Below are 21121 nucleotides of genomic sequence, written 5' to 3' on the forward strand. Positions count from 1 at the left end.
CAATAATAATATAACAATAATAATAAACAACAACAATAATAATAAACAATAATAATAATATAACAACAACAACAACAATAATAATAATAATATAAAAATAATAATATAACAATAACAATAATAATAATAATATAAAAATAATAATACAAATAATAAACAATAAGAATGATAATAATAGACAATAATAATATAACAATAATAATAATACAAATAATAAACAATAAGAACGATAATAATAGACAATAATAATAAACAATAATAATAATATAACAACAACAACAACAATAATAATAATAATAATAATAATAAAATAATAATACAAATAATAAACAATAAGAACGATAATAATAGACAATAATAATATAACAATAATAATAATAAACAATAATAATATAACAATAATAATAATACAAATAATAAACAATAAGAATGATAAAAATAAACAATAATAATATAATAATAATAATATAACAATAATAATAATACAAATAATAAACAATAAGAACGATAATAATAAACAATAATAATATAACAATAATAATAAACAACAACAACAATAATAAACAATAATAATATAACAATAATAATAATAATAATAATAATATAAAAATAATAAACAATATGAACGATAATAATAATAATATAACATTAATAATAATAAACAACAACAATAATAATAATAATATAAAAATAATAATACAAATAATAAACAATAAGAACGATAATAATAAACAATAATAATAATAATATAACAATAATAATAATACAAATAATAAACAATAATATAGCAATAATAAACAATAAAATAATAATAATAAACAATAATAATGATATTAATAATAAACAACAATAATAATAATAATAAACAACAACTACATCAATAATAATACTAATAAACAACAACAATAATTAATATAAACAACATCAACAATAATAATAATAAACAGTAATAACAACAACAACATAATAATAAGCAATAATAATAAATAACAATAATAATAATAATAATAATAAACAATAATAATGTAATAATAATAAAGATGGTATGTCCAATTTGTATAGAGCATGGTCAGCTCAGCAGAGAAGGCAGATCGGTGGCGTAGTACGATCTGACTCAAAAATTATTAGTCATGATCTTCATGCCATTTCTGATATTTATGTGTCACGTAAAGTAAAGGAATGAAAATCTTGAAAGATCTTACACATCCTGCTAATTGCCTGTTAACTCCTCTGCCTTCAGGTAGACACCTCAGGGCAATTAAAGTCCACACGCTTCCAAAATAGTACTTCCTGTAGGATTGTTCATGTTCTTAATTCCTCCAGGACTCACACATCTGTACCTTATACCATACAATGATGGGCTGTTTTCTTATGTTGTACCAAGTGGTGCGTGATGTTGATTTGCTATTGCACTTATGATGATATTCTCATTTTTTTTTTTTACAACTATGTTGTTTGGCAATAAAGTATTGATTGATTGATTGATTGATTGATTGATAAACAACAGCAACAATAATAAACAATAATAATAATAAATGGGGTAGAATAAATAAATAAATCACAGACAGAGACACAACAAGACTGACAGACACACAGAACAAATGTCAGAAATAAACAAACAATTCAAAGTAATCATTTCAGGCTGTCCAGTGAGAGCAGATGTTAGACACTGAATGTTTTTACCATTTATCTTCTGTTCTAAATTGTTCTTCAGTAAAATCCAGCAACATGGAAATGTGTTTGACATCTGACCCGAGACTAGAAGATGGTGATGATGATGACCAGATGAGCTGTGAGCATCAGGAAATGAGCAGGTACAAGTCTCTTTAACACCGACATCACACCTGTCAACAAACAACAACAAAACAAAACAATACATCAACAAAACCTTCAACATCAAGAACACATCATCATACATCAGGGGAAAAATACTCATTCTCCGGATTTACTAATGTTCATAAACTCAAACTGTATATCCTTTAACAACAATGAGAATTTCACCTGATTTATGTTGAGTAATACATTTACAGAAGATTATAAATGTTGTAGATTCATAGAAAGAGTATTTTAATAACATTTTTTAATGTTTTGCTGGCTAAACTCTATGCAGAAATTAAAACGACACTTCCTTTACTTTATTAAAGTTATTATATACTGAAGACGAAAAGAACAGATTTAACCAAAAGAGATTAACAGACTCTAAATCCTGTTATTGCAGCGCAGGCTGTCTAGAAGGTAACCCTCCGGCAGCCGAAGTCTCGCGAGAGTCTCATGCGCTGTTAGTAAAGGGTAAGTTTAGGGTTAGATTTAGTAGTATTGTGAAGGATAGTGTTAGGTTTATGGGTAGGGTTTATGTAGGACTCTAAATAAACAAAAAACAGTGTGTGAACGTTCAATGCGGCTCTCGCGAGACTTTAGGTAACTGGGGGGTTACCTTCTAAACAAGAACGACAGCAACGGCTTCTTTTTCTAACAGGTACCTGCTAACCAGCCAGTTCCTAACCCTAAATGTTATACAACTCTAGATATTATACCAGAGACTACAGCTGCATCTCAATAAATTAGAATGTCGTGGAAAAGTTCATTTATTTCAGTAATTCAACTCAAATTGTGAAACTCGTGTATTAAATAAATTCAGTGCACACAGACTGAAGTAGTTTAAGTCTTTGGTTCTTTTAATTGTGATGATTTTGGCTCACATTTAACAAAAACCCACCAATTCACTCTCTCAAAAAATTAGAATATGGTGACATGCCAATCAGCTAATCAACTCAAAACACCTGCAAAGGTTTCCTGAGCCTTCAAAATGGTCTCTCAGTTTGGTTCACTAGGCTACACAATCATGGGGAAGACTGCTGATCTGACAGTTGTCCAGAAGACAATCATTGACACCCTTCACAAGGAGGGTAAGCCACAAACATTCATTGCCAAAGAAGCTGGCTGTTCACAGAGTGCTGTATCCAAGCATGTTAACAGAAAGTTGAGTGGAAGGGAAAAGTGTGGAAGAAAAAGATGCACAACCAACCGAGAGAACCGCAGCCTTATGATTGTCAAGCAAAATCGATTCAAGAATTTGGGTGAACTTCACAAGGAATGGACTGAGGCTGGGGTCAAGGCATCAAGAGCCACCACACACAGACATGTCAAGGAATTTGGCTACAGTTGTCGTATTCCTCTTGTTAAGCCACTCCTGAACCACAGACAACGTCAGAGGCGTCTTACCTGGGCTAAGGAGAAGAAGAACTGGACTGTTGCCCAGTGGTCCAAAGTCCTCTTTTCAGATGAGAGCAAGTTTTGTATTTCATTTGGAAACCAAGGTCCTAGAGTCTGGAGGAAGGGTGGAGAAGCTCATAGCCCAAGTTGCTTGAAGTCCAGTGTTAAGTTTCCACAGTCTGTGATGATTTGGGGTGCAATGTCATCTGCTGGTGTTGATCCATTGTGTTTTTTGAAAACCAAAGTCACTGCACCCGTTTACCAAGACATTTTGGAGCACTTCATGCTTCCTTCTGCTGACCAGCTTTTTAAAGATGCTGATTTCATTTTCCAGCAGGATTTGGCACCTGCCTACACTGCCAAAAGCACCAAAAGTTGGTTAAATGACCATGGTGTTGGTGTGCTTGACTGGCCAGCAAACTCACCAGACCTGAACCCCATAGAGAATCTATGGGGTATTGTCAAGAGGAAAATGAGAAACAAGAGACCAAAAAATGCAGATGAGCTGAAGGCCACTGTCAAAGAAACCTGGGCTTCCATACCACCTCAGCAGTGCCACAAACTGATCACCTCCATGCCACGCCGAACTGAGGCAGTAATTAAAGCAAAAAGAGCCCCTACCAAGTATTGAGTACATATACAGTAAATTAACATACTTTCCAGAAGGCCAACAATTCACTAAAAATGTTTTTTTTATTGGTCTTATGATGTATTCCAATTTTTTGAGATAGTGAATTGGTGAGTTTTTGTTAAATGTGAGCCAAAATCATCACAATTAAAAGAACCAAAGACTTAAACTACTTCAGTCTGTGTGCATTGAATTTATTTAATACACGAGTTTCACAATTTGAGTTGAATTACTGAAATAAATGAACTTTTCCACGACATTCTAATTTATTGAGATGCACCTGTATTTAGCAGAGACGGGCCACTTCTATGGAGCCTTTTCACACGTTCATGAAAGCGGAAGTCGTCATAGTTGGGTAAACTTGAATGGCGGTGAATGGGGGACGACAGTAAATGTAATTTTTGCTTATCCGTTTGTTCTAACAGCAAAAGGAAAAATCAACGATTACTCTTTCACAGCTTTACAAAAGAAGATAAAAATATCCAGCGCTTGATAACATCAGTAAGAAGAGAGAAACAGGACAAATGTTCTGTCACTCCCTCATCAGCTGTGTTACAAACCTCATCGCATCTGTGGAAACTGATTTTTAAAAACATATTCCAGGGTAATATGATACAAAGTACAATGTTATACATTTACACGAAATATTTTTAAAATGAGAAATATAAAAAAGTTTCCTACATTTACATTGTTAAAGAAAGCGGAAACGCGTCATAACAGGTCTGTGAAAAGGGTCAATTAAAATGAATGCTCTTTATTTATTTATTTATTTATGGCTGTACATCAACTGGAAGAATTAAATATATGTGGAATTGAGGTTAAACAAGTGTTTAGATACTTAGGCATTTTGATTAGAAAATTGGTTTCTGAAAGAATTAACCCTAACCCTATTTTTTTATTTTTTTTTTTTACAGAAATTACATAAACAGAAATATTTTAAACTGTTGGCTCCAAAGAAACTTATCTATTCAGGGTTGTGTACTGATTTCCAAGGCTGAAGGGATTACTTGTGTACCCTGCACTGTCCCTCTATGTGGATTCAAAATGTGTTCTGCAATTTATATTATTTTATTTAAATTTATCTGGAGAAATAAGACGAATGTTTAAAGGAAAACGATTATTAGAAGTTTCTTGGCGCGAGGGTTAAATTATCTTTAGCACTATTAACAATATCATTAAATTAACTGGATCAAGTATTGTGTTCTGCATGTTTTTTTTGTTGTTGTTGTTGTTGTTGTTGTTTTTTATCCCCAACTTAATTTTCAATAGATGGACTTAAATTTAGACTTTCCTGTGATTTAAAATGCACTAAACTCCTAATTAAATTGTCCAGTATTCGTAAACAAGCTCTAGAGGCATGGAAATTAGTCCACAAACATAGTCCACAATTTTTCTCCCCACTCGTGCCTTATTTGGAACAATCAAAATATATTAATCAAAAGCAAGACTGTATTTAATTTACACTGTTTCAACAAAGGCTTAATTCTGGTGATGTATATAATTACAGTGAATTCATTAATATGTTTGGGATAAACGTACCTCTAAAAGAACATTTAAAATGTGTTCATTGTATTTCCTCGAAACTACTTCATCTCATAAAAGCCGAAAATTTTTATAAACCTGTAGTTGGTTCACTTCCAGGTCTTACTGTTGGGGTCGTTGACCTCAGGGATAAGTCAAGTGTGACTCTGTGCCATTTTGTACAAAATAAAAGCATTTCAAAACAAACTTCCAGGTTAAACATTAAAGTACACTAGTGCGATAAATAGAACAATGTTTTAATTTTTTAGTTAATATTGCCAAAATTATCCACAAATAATGCTTTTTTTTAACTCAGAAATTAGGTGCATAAGCTCAGGTCAATGAGGCCTACGATCAATAAGTTCCAAACAGAAATACAAAACCTGTGCTAACTGAAAGAAAACACGTTGACAAAAAAGATCTATTCCAATATTTGATAATAATATAGCATAAGGAGAGATTTATAAGCAATTTTTAATAGGCCGGTCATTTTTGACCGGGAACACCAAAAGTGTAACAAAGTAGGGAAAAAAGGGGAAAAAAGTAGCAATTTTTTGGGTGGACATTTTGATACCCTGTGTGAACAAAGTCAGACATTTTTAGTCCAATATGATAACATTAACTTGCATTTTCAGGCATTGAACCAAATCAAATTTGTTTAAATTTTGGAGGTCGGTGCCATTAGACAGACCCACAAATATTAGATGATGCTGATTTGATCACAGCATACAGTAACTCATTATTCAGACTGAATTAATTGGTTAAATTGAAGTATTTGTCATAAAAGGATGACACTGAAAAATAAAACTGCCCATATAAAAGGTAAAAAAATGCCCCAGAAAATCAACTGCAGTGGGCAAATAAAACTACACAAAACAGTGCACACAATATTCAGATGCAATAATTGTATTTTACATTAAAATAATCTCTGCATGTATAAACAGCTCAATGACACAGATGTAAAAACAGTTCTTCACATTTATGACAATGATGTGTGTCTGTTTTTATCTTTTTAAGAAACGGTATAAAATATCAGTGTTTATTTACAGTGAGCATGCAGTTCGTGAAACACAGCATCTGTGTAGCAGCACGCATAACGCACGTCTGAGATTCGGCGCGGGATCGTGTTCACTCCTGTCCGTCTGTCTCTCTGTCCACATCCTGTCTTGCCTCTATAAACTCCACCTCACTGAACTGCAACATGCGCAGCTGCTTCAGACATCTGCAGCTCCTGAGCACCATCACCTGCGTCAGTCTGCAGCTGCGCAGACACAACGAGTGCAGGCAGCTGAGAGAGAGCAGACCCGGACTGACCTCTTTACCGCCCAAACTGAGTCTCTGCAACCCAGGCCAGCCCTTGCCCAGCACCAGTGCCACCATCTGCACCCGGCTGCATGTCTCCAACTCCAGATGTCTGAGGCGGGCCTGTGCGCTAGGTGGAACGCAGCCCTTCAGACCGGCCACCGTCAAGCGGATCAGATCACGCAGCTAGAGACGACTCAAGTATGGCCATGAGCAGAGACTCCACAGATGCTGATCGGAGAACGAAGGCACACTGTCAAGGGTGAGCATTTCTATGGCGATGCTCTGGGATGCTGTTTCAGAGGCACTGTGGGTAAAGAATCTGGGCGGTACTTTGCAAAAGTGCAGTTCCAGCATCTGTAGGGAAAGGGGCAGCAGAGAGCAGCTGCGCAAACCGTGCAGGTCTACGTGCAGCAGGGGCACTTTGAGGTCAGCACCTGCAGCCAGGACTCAGTGAGGAAGGTGACGCCGCTGCACGCAGACAGCCACAGACTGTGCAAACGCAAATATCGCAGTCCATGACCAACATACTGCTGCAGCAAAATCCACAGCACTTGAGAAGTCACCAAAAACACATGTGAATGGGTGAAAAACAACTACAAAATGTATAAGATCAGACAAAATTTTACAGAAATAGACAAGAAAAACAGACACAGCTATGTGTAAACAACTGTAACCGACAGTCAGTGGATGTTAACCGTTTAAGCTCTGAAGGTGTTTTTAAAGATTTCCTGTTTCAGTAGAATACCCAAAATTACAGGCTTATAACTCGACAAAAACCCCCAAAGAGAGTCAAGTGTTTGGTATCATTGTAAAGAAAACTATCCAAATTTTTTAATGAAATAGATTATGATACATTCTGAGACTCTCAGCCTAAAAACTGCTGAAATTAAAAACAAATCACACAAAATAAATGCTTTTTTCTTTTTCTTATTTGACATTATATATCTCTGGGTGTAAATAAAGGGGTCTGAAAAACTTCTTTGTTTTGTTCCCAATCATGTCAACTGTATCTGAGATCAATTTTGTGTTGATACGACAAAGCAATCAAAAGTTATAACATAACAAAAATAATTGATCATAGTGTCCAAAAGCCTCTCCAAACAAATAAAACATAATAATTGTACATAAGAACTAATTACACATGCAAACACAACAATGACTAAAGGTTTGTATAGCATGCAGACATGATTTTAGTAATGAGATTTCACAGAATGAGTTTCATTCTGTGTCATTTGAGTCATCATTGAGTCTGTGTCATGTATTTGGCGCCATCTCCTGGTGGCCATATGTAACATTGTGCTTCATGTGGATTATCTAATGATCTATGCATCTGATTACCTTGTGTGTGGGCTCGTTTAAGCTTGTTCTATTTTTAATAAATTATCAAAACGTAACATTTCTGATTTGTCTGTAAATTTCAAAGCACTTGTTCAGTTTTGGTAATAATGTCTACATGCACTGGAAAGTAGAGCTTCTAAATGTTCAAACGATACCTATTTTGTGTTGGTCTAAACTGTAGTTATTAATATTTTGACTTTTTTTTTTCTTGCAGGCCCATCCAAGCTTAAAGCGTTAAATTGTCGAAACTAAAACAAGTTTGCTTTTCATAGTTATTGAAAGTAATAGTATAATGGATACCATCGACAGTAATGGTTCTGTCAAGAGATATATAAAAAATCAACATCTGTTTGAAGTAGAGATAGACTGATATATCGGTTTTACCGATTAATCGGTGCCGATTGTTGCTGTTTAGAACTATATAGTTGCTTTTATATGAAAGCATCTATATATTTGAGTATTATGCACCAAATCTTAATTTTTTTCTGGTTATTATTGATATTTTGGTTGAATAATAATCTGTTTCTGGGATTTATCTGTAATGCTCATAGTAAGGAAAGACTTTTTTACATTCTTTAAATTGAATTAAAAACTATCTGCCGATTATTCGGTTATCTGCCTTTTTCCACCACCTTAGTTTTCGGTATCGGCAAAATCAACTATCCGTCGACCTCTAGTTTGAAGGTAAAACTTCTCATTCAGATGAGCAGAACAGTCTAGATTTATGAAAATAAAGTCTCACCTTTTTCCATGTGGACAGATCAACAGTAGCCACAATCTCTGATCCTCACCAGCTGTCTCCATCACCTGCACACCCTATAAACACACAAACACCATTATAAATACAGTTATATACACTCACAAAGACATTCATATAGACATACTTATTTACAGATAAACATACACATTTATGCTCATATTTATTCACACACAGTGGCAGTTTAATATGACGTTTTTATATGATCGCAGTTCACTCCATTTAATTTATCAAACATTATATCCGACTGTATTCCACTCTTTTGTAACTTTTGGTATTTTAGTACAGCGACAAAAAAAATAAATAAATAAATAAAAAATATATATATATATATATATGTGTATGTGTGTGTGTGTGTGTGTGTGTGTGTGTGTGTGTTTTAATGCTTATGGAAATGTAAGATTTTCTCAAGAATTAGTTAATAAAACAGTGACGTCACTACAGTGAAATAAGAACGAAACAAAATGTCAATTTGTATTTTTTTCTTTTCTTCTTTTTTGTTTTCTTCTGTGAATGCTTCAAATTGACCGGATTTAGAAACATTTTCCGTTTGCAAACATACAAAAGGAGGAAACATAATTTAACAAAAAATAAATAAAATAATTAAATTAAATGAAACGTGCTGGAATGCACCGCCCTTATGAACGCGTTTGTTTTGCTCATATCATAAGTCGATATGAACATGTTTGTGTTTGATATGTTTTTGTTTGCGGTCACCGGATGTGGTCGTGCGTCCGGCGCGTGCGCAGTGTGGAGGGCAGCGCGAGCTGGAGCGGCGGATTATCAGCGCGAGGAGTCTTAGCTCGTAATTCATATCTATTAATTCATGTGTTTATGAATCTGCGCCATGGCAGGAATTAAAGGTGAGCAGCTCGCGTGTCTGTTTGTGTTTGTTGTAACGAGGTGGCTGTGATGATATAACAGCTGTTTGATGTTTATTAGCCACCGCAGATTTATAACAACATCCGCCACATATAGACACAAATATAAGCTATGTATACATACAAATATATATATATTTGTATGTCTGTCTGTCTGTGTGTGTGTGTGTGTGTGTGTGTGTGTGTGTGTGTGTGTGTGTGTGTGTGTGTGTGTGTGTGTGTCTGTCTGTCTGTCTGTCTGTCTGTCTGTCTGTCTGTGTGTGTGTGTGTGTGTGTGAGTGAGTGTGTCTGTCTGTATGTGTGTCTGTCTGTATGTGTGTGTGTGTCTGTGTCTGTATCTGTATGTGTGTGTGTGCGTGTGCCTGTATCTGTATGTGTGTGTCTGTAGCTGTGTGTGTGTATGTGTGTCTGTAGCTGTGTGTGTGTGTGTGTGTGTGTGTGTGTATCTGTATGTGTGTCTGTGTGTCTGTATCTGTGTGTGTGTCTGTATCTGTGTGTGTGTGTGTCTGTAGCTGTGTGTGTGTGTGTGTCTGTAGGTGTGTGTGTATGTGTGTGTCTGTATCTGTGTGTGTATACGTCTGTCTGTATCTGTGTGTGTGCGTCTGTGTGTGTCTGTATCTGTATGTGTGCGTGTGTGTCTGTATCTGTGTGTGCGTGTGTGTCTGTATCTGTGTGTGCGTGTGTGTCTGTATCTGTGTGTGCGTGTGTGTCTGTATCTGTATGTGCGTGTCTGTATCTGTATGTGTGTGCGTGTGTCTGTATCTGTATGTGTGTGCGTGTGTCTGTGTCTGTATCTGTGTGTCTGTATCTGTGTGTGTGTGTGTGTGTCTGTACGTACGTGTGTGTGTGTCTGTGTGTGTGTGTGTCTGTGTCTGTGTGTGTGTGTGTCTGTATCTGTGTCTGTGTGTGTGTGTGTGTGTGTGTGTGTGTGTGTCTGTATATGTGTATGTGTGTGTCTGTGTGTGTGTGTGTGTGTGTCTAACTGTTCAAACACATCTACGTGACTATAAACGATATATATTGTGAATATATAAACATTTTCCATGGAAACACACCAAACAGTTACACACTTATTATTCTGCACATATGTATCTATTAATATATCTCTGAATGGTCTAGAATATAGATTTACACTAAAGTATACAAACACACATACATTCGGATATAGACTGTGATATAGACTGTCACATATATTCATGGAAATTACTACATCTGTATATATATTTGTGTTCTTAAGTTCTCTGTTGTTGCTCCGCATTTTATATGTGTATGACGTGACTAGAAGTTCATAAATCATACTGATCTTTGTTAAATGAACTTTATGTGTGCAATAGACACAATATGAGCATAATTAATATGAGAAATAATGTGCAGTTGTGAGCTGATCATGTGACCATCACATGAGTGTGTTCAGTTCAATAAGAGTTTTGTTCATCTGTAGTGAATCTCAACCACTGATGTGCACAGAACGGGGCCAGCAGGGGCACATGCCCTTGCCCCTTTCGTTCACAAATCTAAAGGTGCCCTTTTGGTCATCCAGAAAAAGAGAAATTGTAATAATTAAATTAAAATAGTTAAAACAAATTTAAAATCTCGTCATAATCTCACAGTAACAGTAATAATGTGTTATTATGAGATTTCTTTATAAATCGTGGGCGTATTAAAGAAAATGAAGTGGAGGTGTCTTTAAGAGCGCGCTACAGCAGATCTCAACACATATTCATGATCATCATTATATGAGCAAATCCATGAACACGCTGCAGACTGTTTTAGTAGAACTGGGCAATATAGCTAAAAAAAACTTTAGATTTACAGTGGCAAGAAAAAGTATGTGAACCCTTTGGTATTAGCTGGTTTTCTACATTAATTGGTCATATGATATCATCTTCGTCAAAGTCACAAGTATAGACAAACACAATGTGCTTATGTGTGTGATAATGAATGTGATCTGTTGTGTTTTCAGCTCTCATCAGTCTGTCGTTTGGAGGAGCGATCGGGCTGATGTTCCTGATGCTCGGCTGCGCTCTGCCCGTCTATAAGTGAGTGTCTCACCCTCATCATTCATGCAGTCATTCTCTGTGTTTGTGTTCATGTGTTCATGTGTTTGTGTGCAGTGAGTACTGGCCGCTCTTCCTCCTCTTCTTCTACATCCTGTCGCCCATCCCGTACTGCATCTCTCAACGCGTGGTGGACGACACAGATTCTGCTAGTAATGCCTGTAAAGAGCTCGCCATATTCCTCACCACGGGAATCGTTGTGTCTGCGTTCGGGCTGCCCATCATATTCGCCCGCGCTAGTGTGGTAAATATCAAGCTCTCCTGAAACCAAAAATTAAAATCCTGTCATTATTTACCCACTCTCATGTTGTTCCAAACCCATATTTTTAAAGAACTTTCATGCAGCTCTTTTTCAAAGTGACCTCATCTGTCAAGCTCCAAAAAGGGCTAAAAAAACCCCCATAAAAGTGTCATAAGAGTAGTCCATGTGATTTGTGTGCTCTATTCCAAGTCTTCAGAACTCAAACGATAGCTTTGTGTGTGAATAGACTTAAATTTAAATCATTATTCACTGAAAATCTTCTCTTCCACCAAAATTCTCTTTTTCCTAAATCTGGGTCTGTTCCTCACACAAATCTATCGTATGACTTCAGAAGACTTGGAATATAGTGCTGTAGATTCATATGGACTACTGTTATTTTTTCCCCATTTGGAGCCATGATCTGTAGAGGTCGACTGATAGTAGATTTTGCTGATACCGATAACTAAGGTGGTGGGAAAAGGCCGATAACAGATTAATCAGCCAATAGTTTTTAAAACAGATTCATAGAATGCCAAAAAATATTTGGTATAAATAGTCCAAAATTAATCTAATCCCAGATGCATTTTTTTGTTCAACCAAAATCCCAATAATAACCATAAAAAATATTATAATGCGGGACTTTTAAGTATAAACAAGCCTGGAACACACCAGGGACTCTTATTTTGAAATGACGAAATTATGCAAAAAATATCAGCAACTATCAACACAGATTTTTGCTGATAACCGTTGTAAAAAGCAACTATTGGCACCAATTAATTGGTAAAACCGATATATCAGTCTATCTGAAATGAGCTGTCTAGGCCTATAATAATATAATACAATATAATATAATATAATATAATATACTATAATATAATATAATAATACATAATATCATATCATATAATACAATATACTAATAATATAATATAATAATTATAATATAATAATATAATATAATAATATAATATAATATAATGTAATAATATAATATAATAATATAATATAATAGAATAGAATATAATAATAGAATAGAATAGAATAGAATAATACAATATAATATAATGTATTAGAATATAATAATATAATTATAATATAATAATATAATATAATAATATAATAGAATAGAATAGAATATAATAATAGAATATAATAATAGAATATAATATAATAATATAATTATAATAGAATATAATAATAGAATACAATAGAATACACTAATATAATATAATATAATACAATATAATATAATATAATAATACAATATAATATAATATAATAATAATAGAATAGAATAGAATATTATAATATAATAACATAATTATAATATAATAGAATAGAATATAATAATATAATTATAATATAATAGAATATAATATAATAATATAATATTATAATATAATATAATATAATATAATATAATAATAGAATATAATATAATATTATAATATAATATAATATAACATAATATAATATAATAATACAATATAATATAATATAATAATATTATTATAATATAATATAATATTATAATATAATAATAATATAATATAATAATATAATATAATAATATAATATAATATAATATAATAGAATATTATAATATAATATAATATAATATAATATAATAATACAGTATAATATAATATAATATAATACACTGTAATATAATAGAATATAATATAATACACTGTAATATAATATAATAATAGAATAGAATAGAATAGAATACACTATAATATAATATAATATAATACAATATAATATAATAATACAATATAATATAATACACTATAATATAATATAATATAATAATAATAGAATAGAATATTATAATATAATATAATAACAAATATAATATAATAATATAATATAATATGATATAATAATACAATGTAATATAATATAATATAATATAATATAATAATACAATATAATATAATATAATATAATATAATATGATATAATAATACAATATAATATAATATAATATAATAATAATAGAATAGAATAGAATATAATATTATAATATAATATAATAATATAATTATAATATAATATAACAGAATATAATATAATAATAGAATAGAATAGAATAGAATACACTATAATATAATATAATAATACAATATAATATAATATAATAATATAATACAATATAATATAATAATACAATATAATATAATACACTATAATATAATATAATATGATATAATAATACAATGTAATATAATATAATATAATAATACAATATAATATAATATAATATAATAATATAATATAATATAATATAATAATACAATATAATATAATATAATAATACAATATAATATAATATAATATAATATGATATAATAATACAATGTAATATAATATAATATAATATAATATATAATATAATATAATATAATATAATAATACAATATAATATAATATAATAATACAATATAATATACTAATATAATATAATAATATAATTATAATATAATATAATAATACAATATAATATAATATAATATAATGCACTATAATATAATATAATATAATTATAATATAATATAATAATATTATATAATATAATAATAATAGAATATAATATAATAATATAAAATAATATAATAGAATATTATAATATAATAGAATATAATATAATAATATAATATAATATAAATACACTATAATATAATATAATATAATACACTATAATATAATATAATAATACAATATAATAATATAATATTATAATATAATTATAATATAATATAATACAATATAATATAATATAACATAATATAATAATACAATATAATATAATATAATATAATATAATAATATAATATTATATAATATAACATAATGCACTATAATATAATATATAATATAATATAATATTATATAACTATTATATAATATTATAGCTTTAGCTGTAAGTTCACAACGAATCACAGATCAAAGTTGTTTACAAAGAGAGACAAATATTTAAAGTATTTTGAAATATTTAGAAATGTAAAATATTATTTTTAATGTCATTCATAATTTTTAAAGCCTTAAAGTTAATCATGTAAAAGTTAAATGTGAATAAATGACTTCTTCAGGTTTATGAAGCACACCAAAAGCATGACAGTTTGCATTAAAATTAATCGGCATAATCGTAAAAGCCTTAAAACAAAGAATTTTCATACTCACAATTATTTGTTTGTCAATTAATCGTCAGCCAAATGTGTATAATCGTGACAGCCTGAGAACTGTCGTTTTATCAGGGTTCCCAAGGTCATAAAAACCTGAAATTAAAATTGTCAGAGCACAACAAAAAACAGCCTCATAATTAATTAAATTATTTTTTAATTGTAACATATGATATTGTTCTTAATATTCTATTATAGTCCTATAATAGCATATAAAATGAGTTGATGTTTATTTAATTATTAGTGTAAGAAGTATTAAATGTGTTTTATTATTTGACAAATAATCAAATCCAAATCAAATCAACTAAGTATTGGCCCGTAATTAGAAAGTTAATGGTAACACTTTCGTATCATAAACTAACAATTGATCAGTATTATAGTACAGTATTTATTAATATTTGTTAATGTTAGTTGATAAAAACACAATTGTTCATTGTTAGTTAATGTTAACTAATGTTAACAAATGGAACTTTATTGTAAAGTTAATTAATAACACTGTCTGGAAATATCAGGGAATTTTAAAACTGTGATTTCCAGGCCTGAAAAAGTCACATGTTGATTTCTATAGTGAATGTAAATCTCATCAGCTAGATATCGCTCTTGTGTAGAGTGAGGGGTATTTCAGAACACATGCGGTCTTGTTGTAAAAATCAGCTTGACACAACGCAACAAATTTTAACCTGAAAGAGCATCTAAAAAAACTGAGACGCTGAGAAACCCCCCCCCCCCAGCGAGATGCAGTGCAGTGATCAAAGATGTCCATCGAGCTCATGTTTACATAAAAATACAATTGAAAAATGCAGCAGACAGATGGAAAATTAGTTCGGTGTGAACGGCCCCTGAAACTTGCGAGTTCACAAGTGATGCCAGATTTGTTTTGTTTGTTCTTTTTATTTTCTCCCTAATTTGGAATGGCCAATTCCCAAGTCCTCATGGTGGCGTAGTGACTCGCCTCAATCCGGGTGGCGGAGGACGAATCTCAGTTGCCTCCACGTCTGAGACTGTCAATCTGCGCATCTTATCACGTGGCTTGTTGAGCGCGTTACCGCGGAGACATAGCGCGTGTGGAGGCTTCACGCTATTCTCCGCGGCATCCATGCACAATTCACCACGCATCACACCGAGAGCGAGAACCACATTATAGCACCACGAGGAGGTTACCCCATGTGACTATACCCTCCCTAGCAACCGGGCCAATTTGGTTGCTTAGGAGACCTGGCTGGAGTCACTCAGCACGCCCTGGATTCAAACTCGTGACTCCAGGTGTGATAGTCAGCGTTAATACTTGCTGAAATGCCCAGACCCCCGTGATGTCAGATCTGTGAGCGAATCGTTCTTTAGGGTTAGAAAAGTCTTTCATTGGTCAAAAAAGGGTGGGAATACTATTTTATTGAAAAGAGCTGAATAAAATTCCAGAAGTCCTCCTTTTGTGTTCCACTGAAGAAAGAAAGTCATATGGGTTTGGAACAACATGAGGGTGAGTAAATGATGTCAGAATGTTCACTTTTGTGTGAAATATCCTTCTAACAGTAAACACCGTTGTTCTGATGACTGTAGAAGATTCCAGCTGATTTCTATGTGACTGAATAACGAATGTGAATGTTTCCAGATCGCGTGGGGAGCGTGTGCTCTCGTTCTGACGGGAAACATCGTGATCTTCGCCACCATCATGGGCTTCTTCCTGGTCTTTGGGTCAAACGATGACTTCAGTTGGCAGCAGTGGTGAAGCCTGACGCCGCGTCCGGACTGTTTTTGCTCGACACAGTTTCACTGAAATACTGTTACTGCAGATTCTGTTGTTGTTTTTATTTATAATTGCCGCCCATCATTAGATGCAGGAAATCGGTGCAATAATTTTGCTCATTTTAGATTCGTCTGACCTCAGATAGACATTTGTTTTGTGTCCTTTCTCATTTCACGCATGCACGCTCTTATGAATTCAGGTGGTCGAATGAAAACACTGGCGACAAACATGTTTAATTTGAGCATTTATTTTGTTTCTTGACGCATTTGAAGAAAGTTACTGCTTCTGTCTGAAACATTTCACACTGAGTTAGTTTAAGATTTGACATCAGTGTCGGACAGAAATTAATATTAAACAATACAAAAATAAATACTTGAGAAAATATTTTTTGCAGTGCAGATCTGAAGTGAGTTTTGGACCATCTCGAAACTGACATTATTATTTTACCGGCTTTGCTTTTTGTGTCTTTTTTTATTCAGAATGTATTTATTTGTTTTGCTGATATGTTTATGTTGTAGCTTCTCGCTTATTCCATATTAAATGTGACATTTAGAAATGAAATTCATGTTGATTGTGAAGGATTTCGTAAGTTGCTTAGGTGATGGCGTTTGTCAGAAACCGTAATTTCTCAGAAATGATTTCATTTTAACCACCAAAGGAGAAAAACCCCACAGTAACCATTTATCAGCTAAATATCAACATGCATATTAAATACAAATGATTGTTTTAAATGAACGTAGATTAGCTCATATTCATCATCATTTTAACAAAGATATCAGCATGAACTCAAAGAGAAAGACAAGATCATGTAAGTGTCTGTAAACGGATCTCGACTCGGTTCTAGACTCTCGTGAGCATGTAGAGAGGATTTATGAGTGTGTTGTTTAAAAAGTCAAGAAGAAATCAGAATTGACCTTATTTACTTTTTAACATGTGTTCCTGGTCTTATTGTGAATGATTCATCAGTGCATGTTATTCCCCCCCAAAATGTTTTTTTAAAAGTAAATAATGTTTGATTTCGTAATCTTTCATCAAAATGCAACAACTTGCTCCGCCTCAAGTCCTCTTATTTTTCAACCAGCTGTCATATAGAGACACTTTACAACTCTTGTTTCATGTTGACTTTAAGGTTTTATTTTCTGTCCGTCACTGTCTGAGCAGAAACAGATGTAACATTGTGACTTTTCTATCTGGTTCTTTTTTCTTTTTCTTTTTTTTTTTTTTTTTAATTATTAAATAAATGCCATTTTAAGAAAAAAAAAATTGGTTTCAATTTTTTTCCCTGTTTTCTTTTAACCCTTTAAGCTCTGAAGGTGTTTTTAAAGATTTCCTGTTTCAACGGGATACCCCAAATTAAAGGAATATAACTTGACAAAAAAAAAACAAAAAACAAGAAGGGTCAAGTGTTTGGTATCATTGTAAAGAAAACTTCAGGTTTTTTTAATGATATAGAATAGATTATGATACATTCTGAGACTCTGAAGCTGAAAAATCACAAAAAAACAATGACTTTTCTTGTCTTCTTATTTTTCTGATTTAACTTTATATATCTCTGGGTATAAATAAGGTGGCTCCATCTGAGAGAAATTTTGTGTTGATACGACAAATCAATTAATAGTTATAGCATTACAAACCTAATTGATCATAGGGTCCAAAAGCCTCTCCAAACAAATAAAACATAATAATTGAACATAAGAACTAATTACACATGCAAACACAACAATGACTAAAGGTTTGCATAGCATGCAGACATGATTTTAGTAATGAGATTTCACAGAATGAGTTTCATTCTGTGTCATTTGAGTCATCATTGAGTCTGTGTCATGTATTTGGCGCCATCTCCTGGTGGTCATATGTAACATTGTGCTTCATGTGGATTATCTAATGATCTATGCATCTGATTATCTTGTGTGTGGACTCGTTTGAAAGATAATCACCTCCTCTAAGTAATTTATGTTCCATTTATTTTTTGTGATGTTATAAGTGAAAATGCGGCATATAAGCAACACCAACATAATTGTCAGAGACATATACTTAGCTTTTACTCGATATATTTTTGTCTGTAAAACAAATACGCTGGTTGTATTCTACACTGTGAGAGCTTTCCAACAACATATGACACATGACTATTTGATCAGTTTGATGTTTTCACTGGTTACAATAATATGTACAGTGCAATTTTTTAAAAATATGTAAATTATCAAAACTGAACACTTCTGATTTGTCTGCAAATTTCAAAGCACTTGTTCAGTTTTGGTCATAATGTTTACATGCATTATAAAGTAGAGCTTCTAAACTTTCAAACAATACCTATTTGTTACAAAATAAAATTGCATTGGTCTAGACTGTAGTTATTAATAATTTGACAATGAATCTTTTTTTTCACGGGCCCATCTGAGCTTAAAGGGTTAAATCATCATAGCAGCTGTTGCTTATGACCTCTGACCCTTAACTGTGTGCCTTACAACCTCCAGCACACATATAAGAGAATCATGTTGAATCACTGAGATTTCCAGCATCAGTTTCTTCACTGTAATCAATCTAGACAGAAGAGACACAATATATGTAAATGTAATGACGGATCTGAAAGCCCCCGGCCGTGTTTTCTCTCAGTATGTGTGGTATAATGAGGGGCGGTCAGTGCTCGCTTCAACCCGCCTGTGTTACTGCCTCAAACACTGTCATTTACATTACATTTTTGACTTCATCTAAGATTTACATTTAAACAAATGATTAATTCTTCAGTTTCTCTTGGGTGAAACATGCACACATTTTTACCTGAAAATAATAAAAAGAATAATATTTAGCACAAAGACAATTTCAGGACCATTATTATGACATTTTCTTTACAATAAAGCACATTTCTTCCAAAATTATCCTTTTGAGGTTTTACTTTTGAGTTTGTTTGTAATTCTCATTATTCTCAATGTTGATTCTCATATATATATATATCTTAGTTTCACTCTTAGTTTGCATGCATGTGTGTGTGCGCGTGCGCGTGTGTGTTCTGCATTGTTAGTATGTTATCGTCTCACCCCTTCATTTCTAAATGTGTGTGTTTAGCATTGTGACTGATTTATTGGTTTTTCTTTGACAAATGTAAAAAAAAAAAAAAAAGCTCTGTGTTATAATCAAACAAGTTCATTTGTGTGTGTGTGTGTGTGTGTCTGTAAGTGTGTGTGTGTGTGAGTGGGTGTGTATGTTTTGCACTGAGGATGTTTTAGTGTCTCACCCTGTAATTTCTGTCTGTTTTTTATGCACTGTGGCTGATTTATTCATTGTATTTTATTGATAAAAAAAAAAAGCTCTGTTTTTTGGTCTTTCCCATTCATTTTCAATGGTCGGTCATACCACAAATACCAGATTTTTTTTAAAAAAATTTTATGACCAATTTACCGAATCAAGCCCAGTTTTATTTTTATTTTATTTTATTTATTTATTTATTTTTTAGGAGCAAAAGTCTTGTACTGCTCAGATAAAGGAAACCATTTTTATGAAATGAGGACAATTTATTTAGGTCAAAAATAACTGAATACTATAGGAGGGTTAAATAAATGCTGTATTCTTCAAACTTTGATTCATCCATCCATAATAGTAATTTCCCATCATTCTTCACTCAGTTTTTAAGTTTTTGCAAGACAGTAGTGCATGGAATCGCCTTAATCTCTCAAAAGGACTGATGAGTTTCATTAACAAGAACTTAATTCCATATTTAATTGTTTTACTTTTCTACTTTTCATTTGATAAAGAACTGCCCAGCAGGCTTTACTGCAGACTTAATAAACACAGCACTTTTCATTTCAAAGTGAAGCAGTGATGACCCAAGAGCATTAAAAGTGACCAGTTTTACTGAGATGTACAAATTCACATAACTGTTGGTAATTTTGTGTCCACTGTGGCTTGGCATCTCCAGTCGATATTAATTGCCATTTTTATAATGTGGGCAAAAATAGCCAGAACATTCTCCAGAACTTGTTTTGTGTCTTTTATTATTAGTATAATGCTTATTATTTGTATAAAATGTTATATATATATATATATATATATAATACAGATCGTTTTAATGAAGCAGTTTGGTGTAGAAGTCATTTGGAAGAACCCACATGACCCTGATGCTGATAATTACTGACAGACCAATATATGTCAGAAAGATCATTTAATTGGCCGTTCAGAGATTTTCAGAATCAACCAATCAGAGAGAGACCCTGGGCTGAGTTCAGAATACTACAATAATACTCATACTGTGTCTGT

At 32.2% G+C, this 21121-nt stretch overlaps 2 protein-coding genes and 1 pseudogene across 2 annotated transcripts in view; 2 read left to right on the forward strand and 1 right to left on the reverse strand.

The window, feature by feature from the left end:
* nudt6 (nudix (nucleoside diphosphate linked moiety X)-type motif 6) overlaps positions 1-21121 on the forward strand; it is a 930254-nt gene that overhangs the window by 320289 nt on the left and 588844 nt on the right. The window lies entirely within an intron of this gene.
* On the reverse strand, positions 5667-9456 carry LOC127412769 (F-box/LRR-repeat protein 12-like; annotated as a pseudogene).
* Positions 9491-16981, forward strand: LOC127412779 (leptin receptor overlapping transcript-like 1). Its single transcript, XM_051649418.1, has 4 exons — positions 9491-9625; positions 11607-11682; positions 11758-11944; positions 16736-16981. The coding sequence occupies exons 1-4, from the start codon at positions 9610-9612 to the stop codon at positions 16850-16852; spliced, it is 396 nt and encodes a 131-aa protein (XP_051505378.1). The 5' UTR covers positions 9491-9609; the 3' UTR covers positions 16853-16981.

The sequence above is a fragment of the Myxocyprinus asiaticus genome, chromosome 22 (genome assembly GCF_019703515.2).
Source record: "Myxocyprinus asiaticus isolate MX2 ecotype Aquarium Trade chromosome 22, UBuf_Myxa_2, whole genome shotgun sequence".
Taxonomy (NCBI): Eukaryota; Metazoa; Chordata; class Actinopteri; order Cypriniformes; family Catostomidae; genus Myxocyprinus; species Myxocyprinus asiaticus.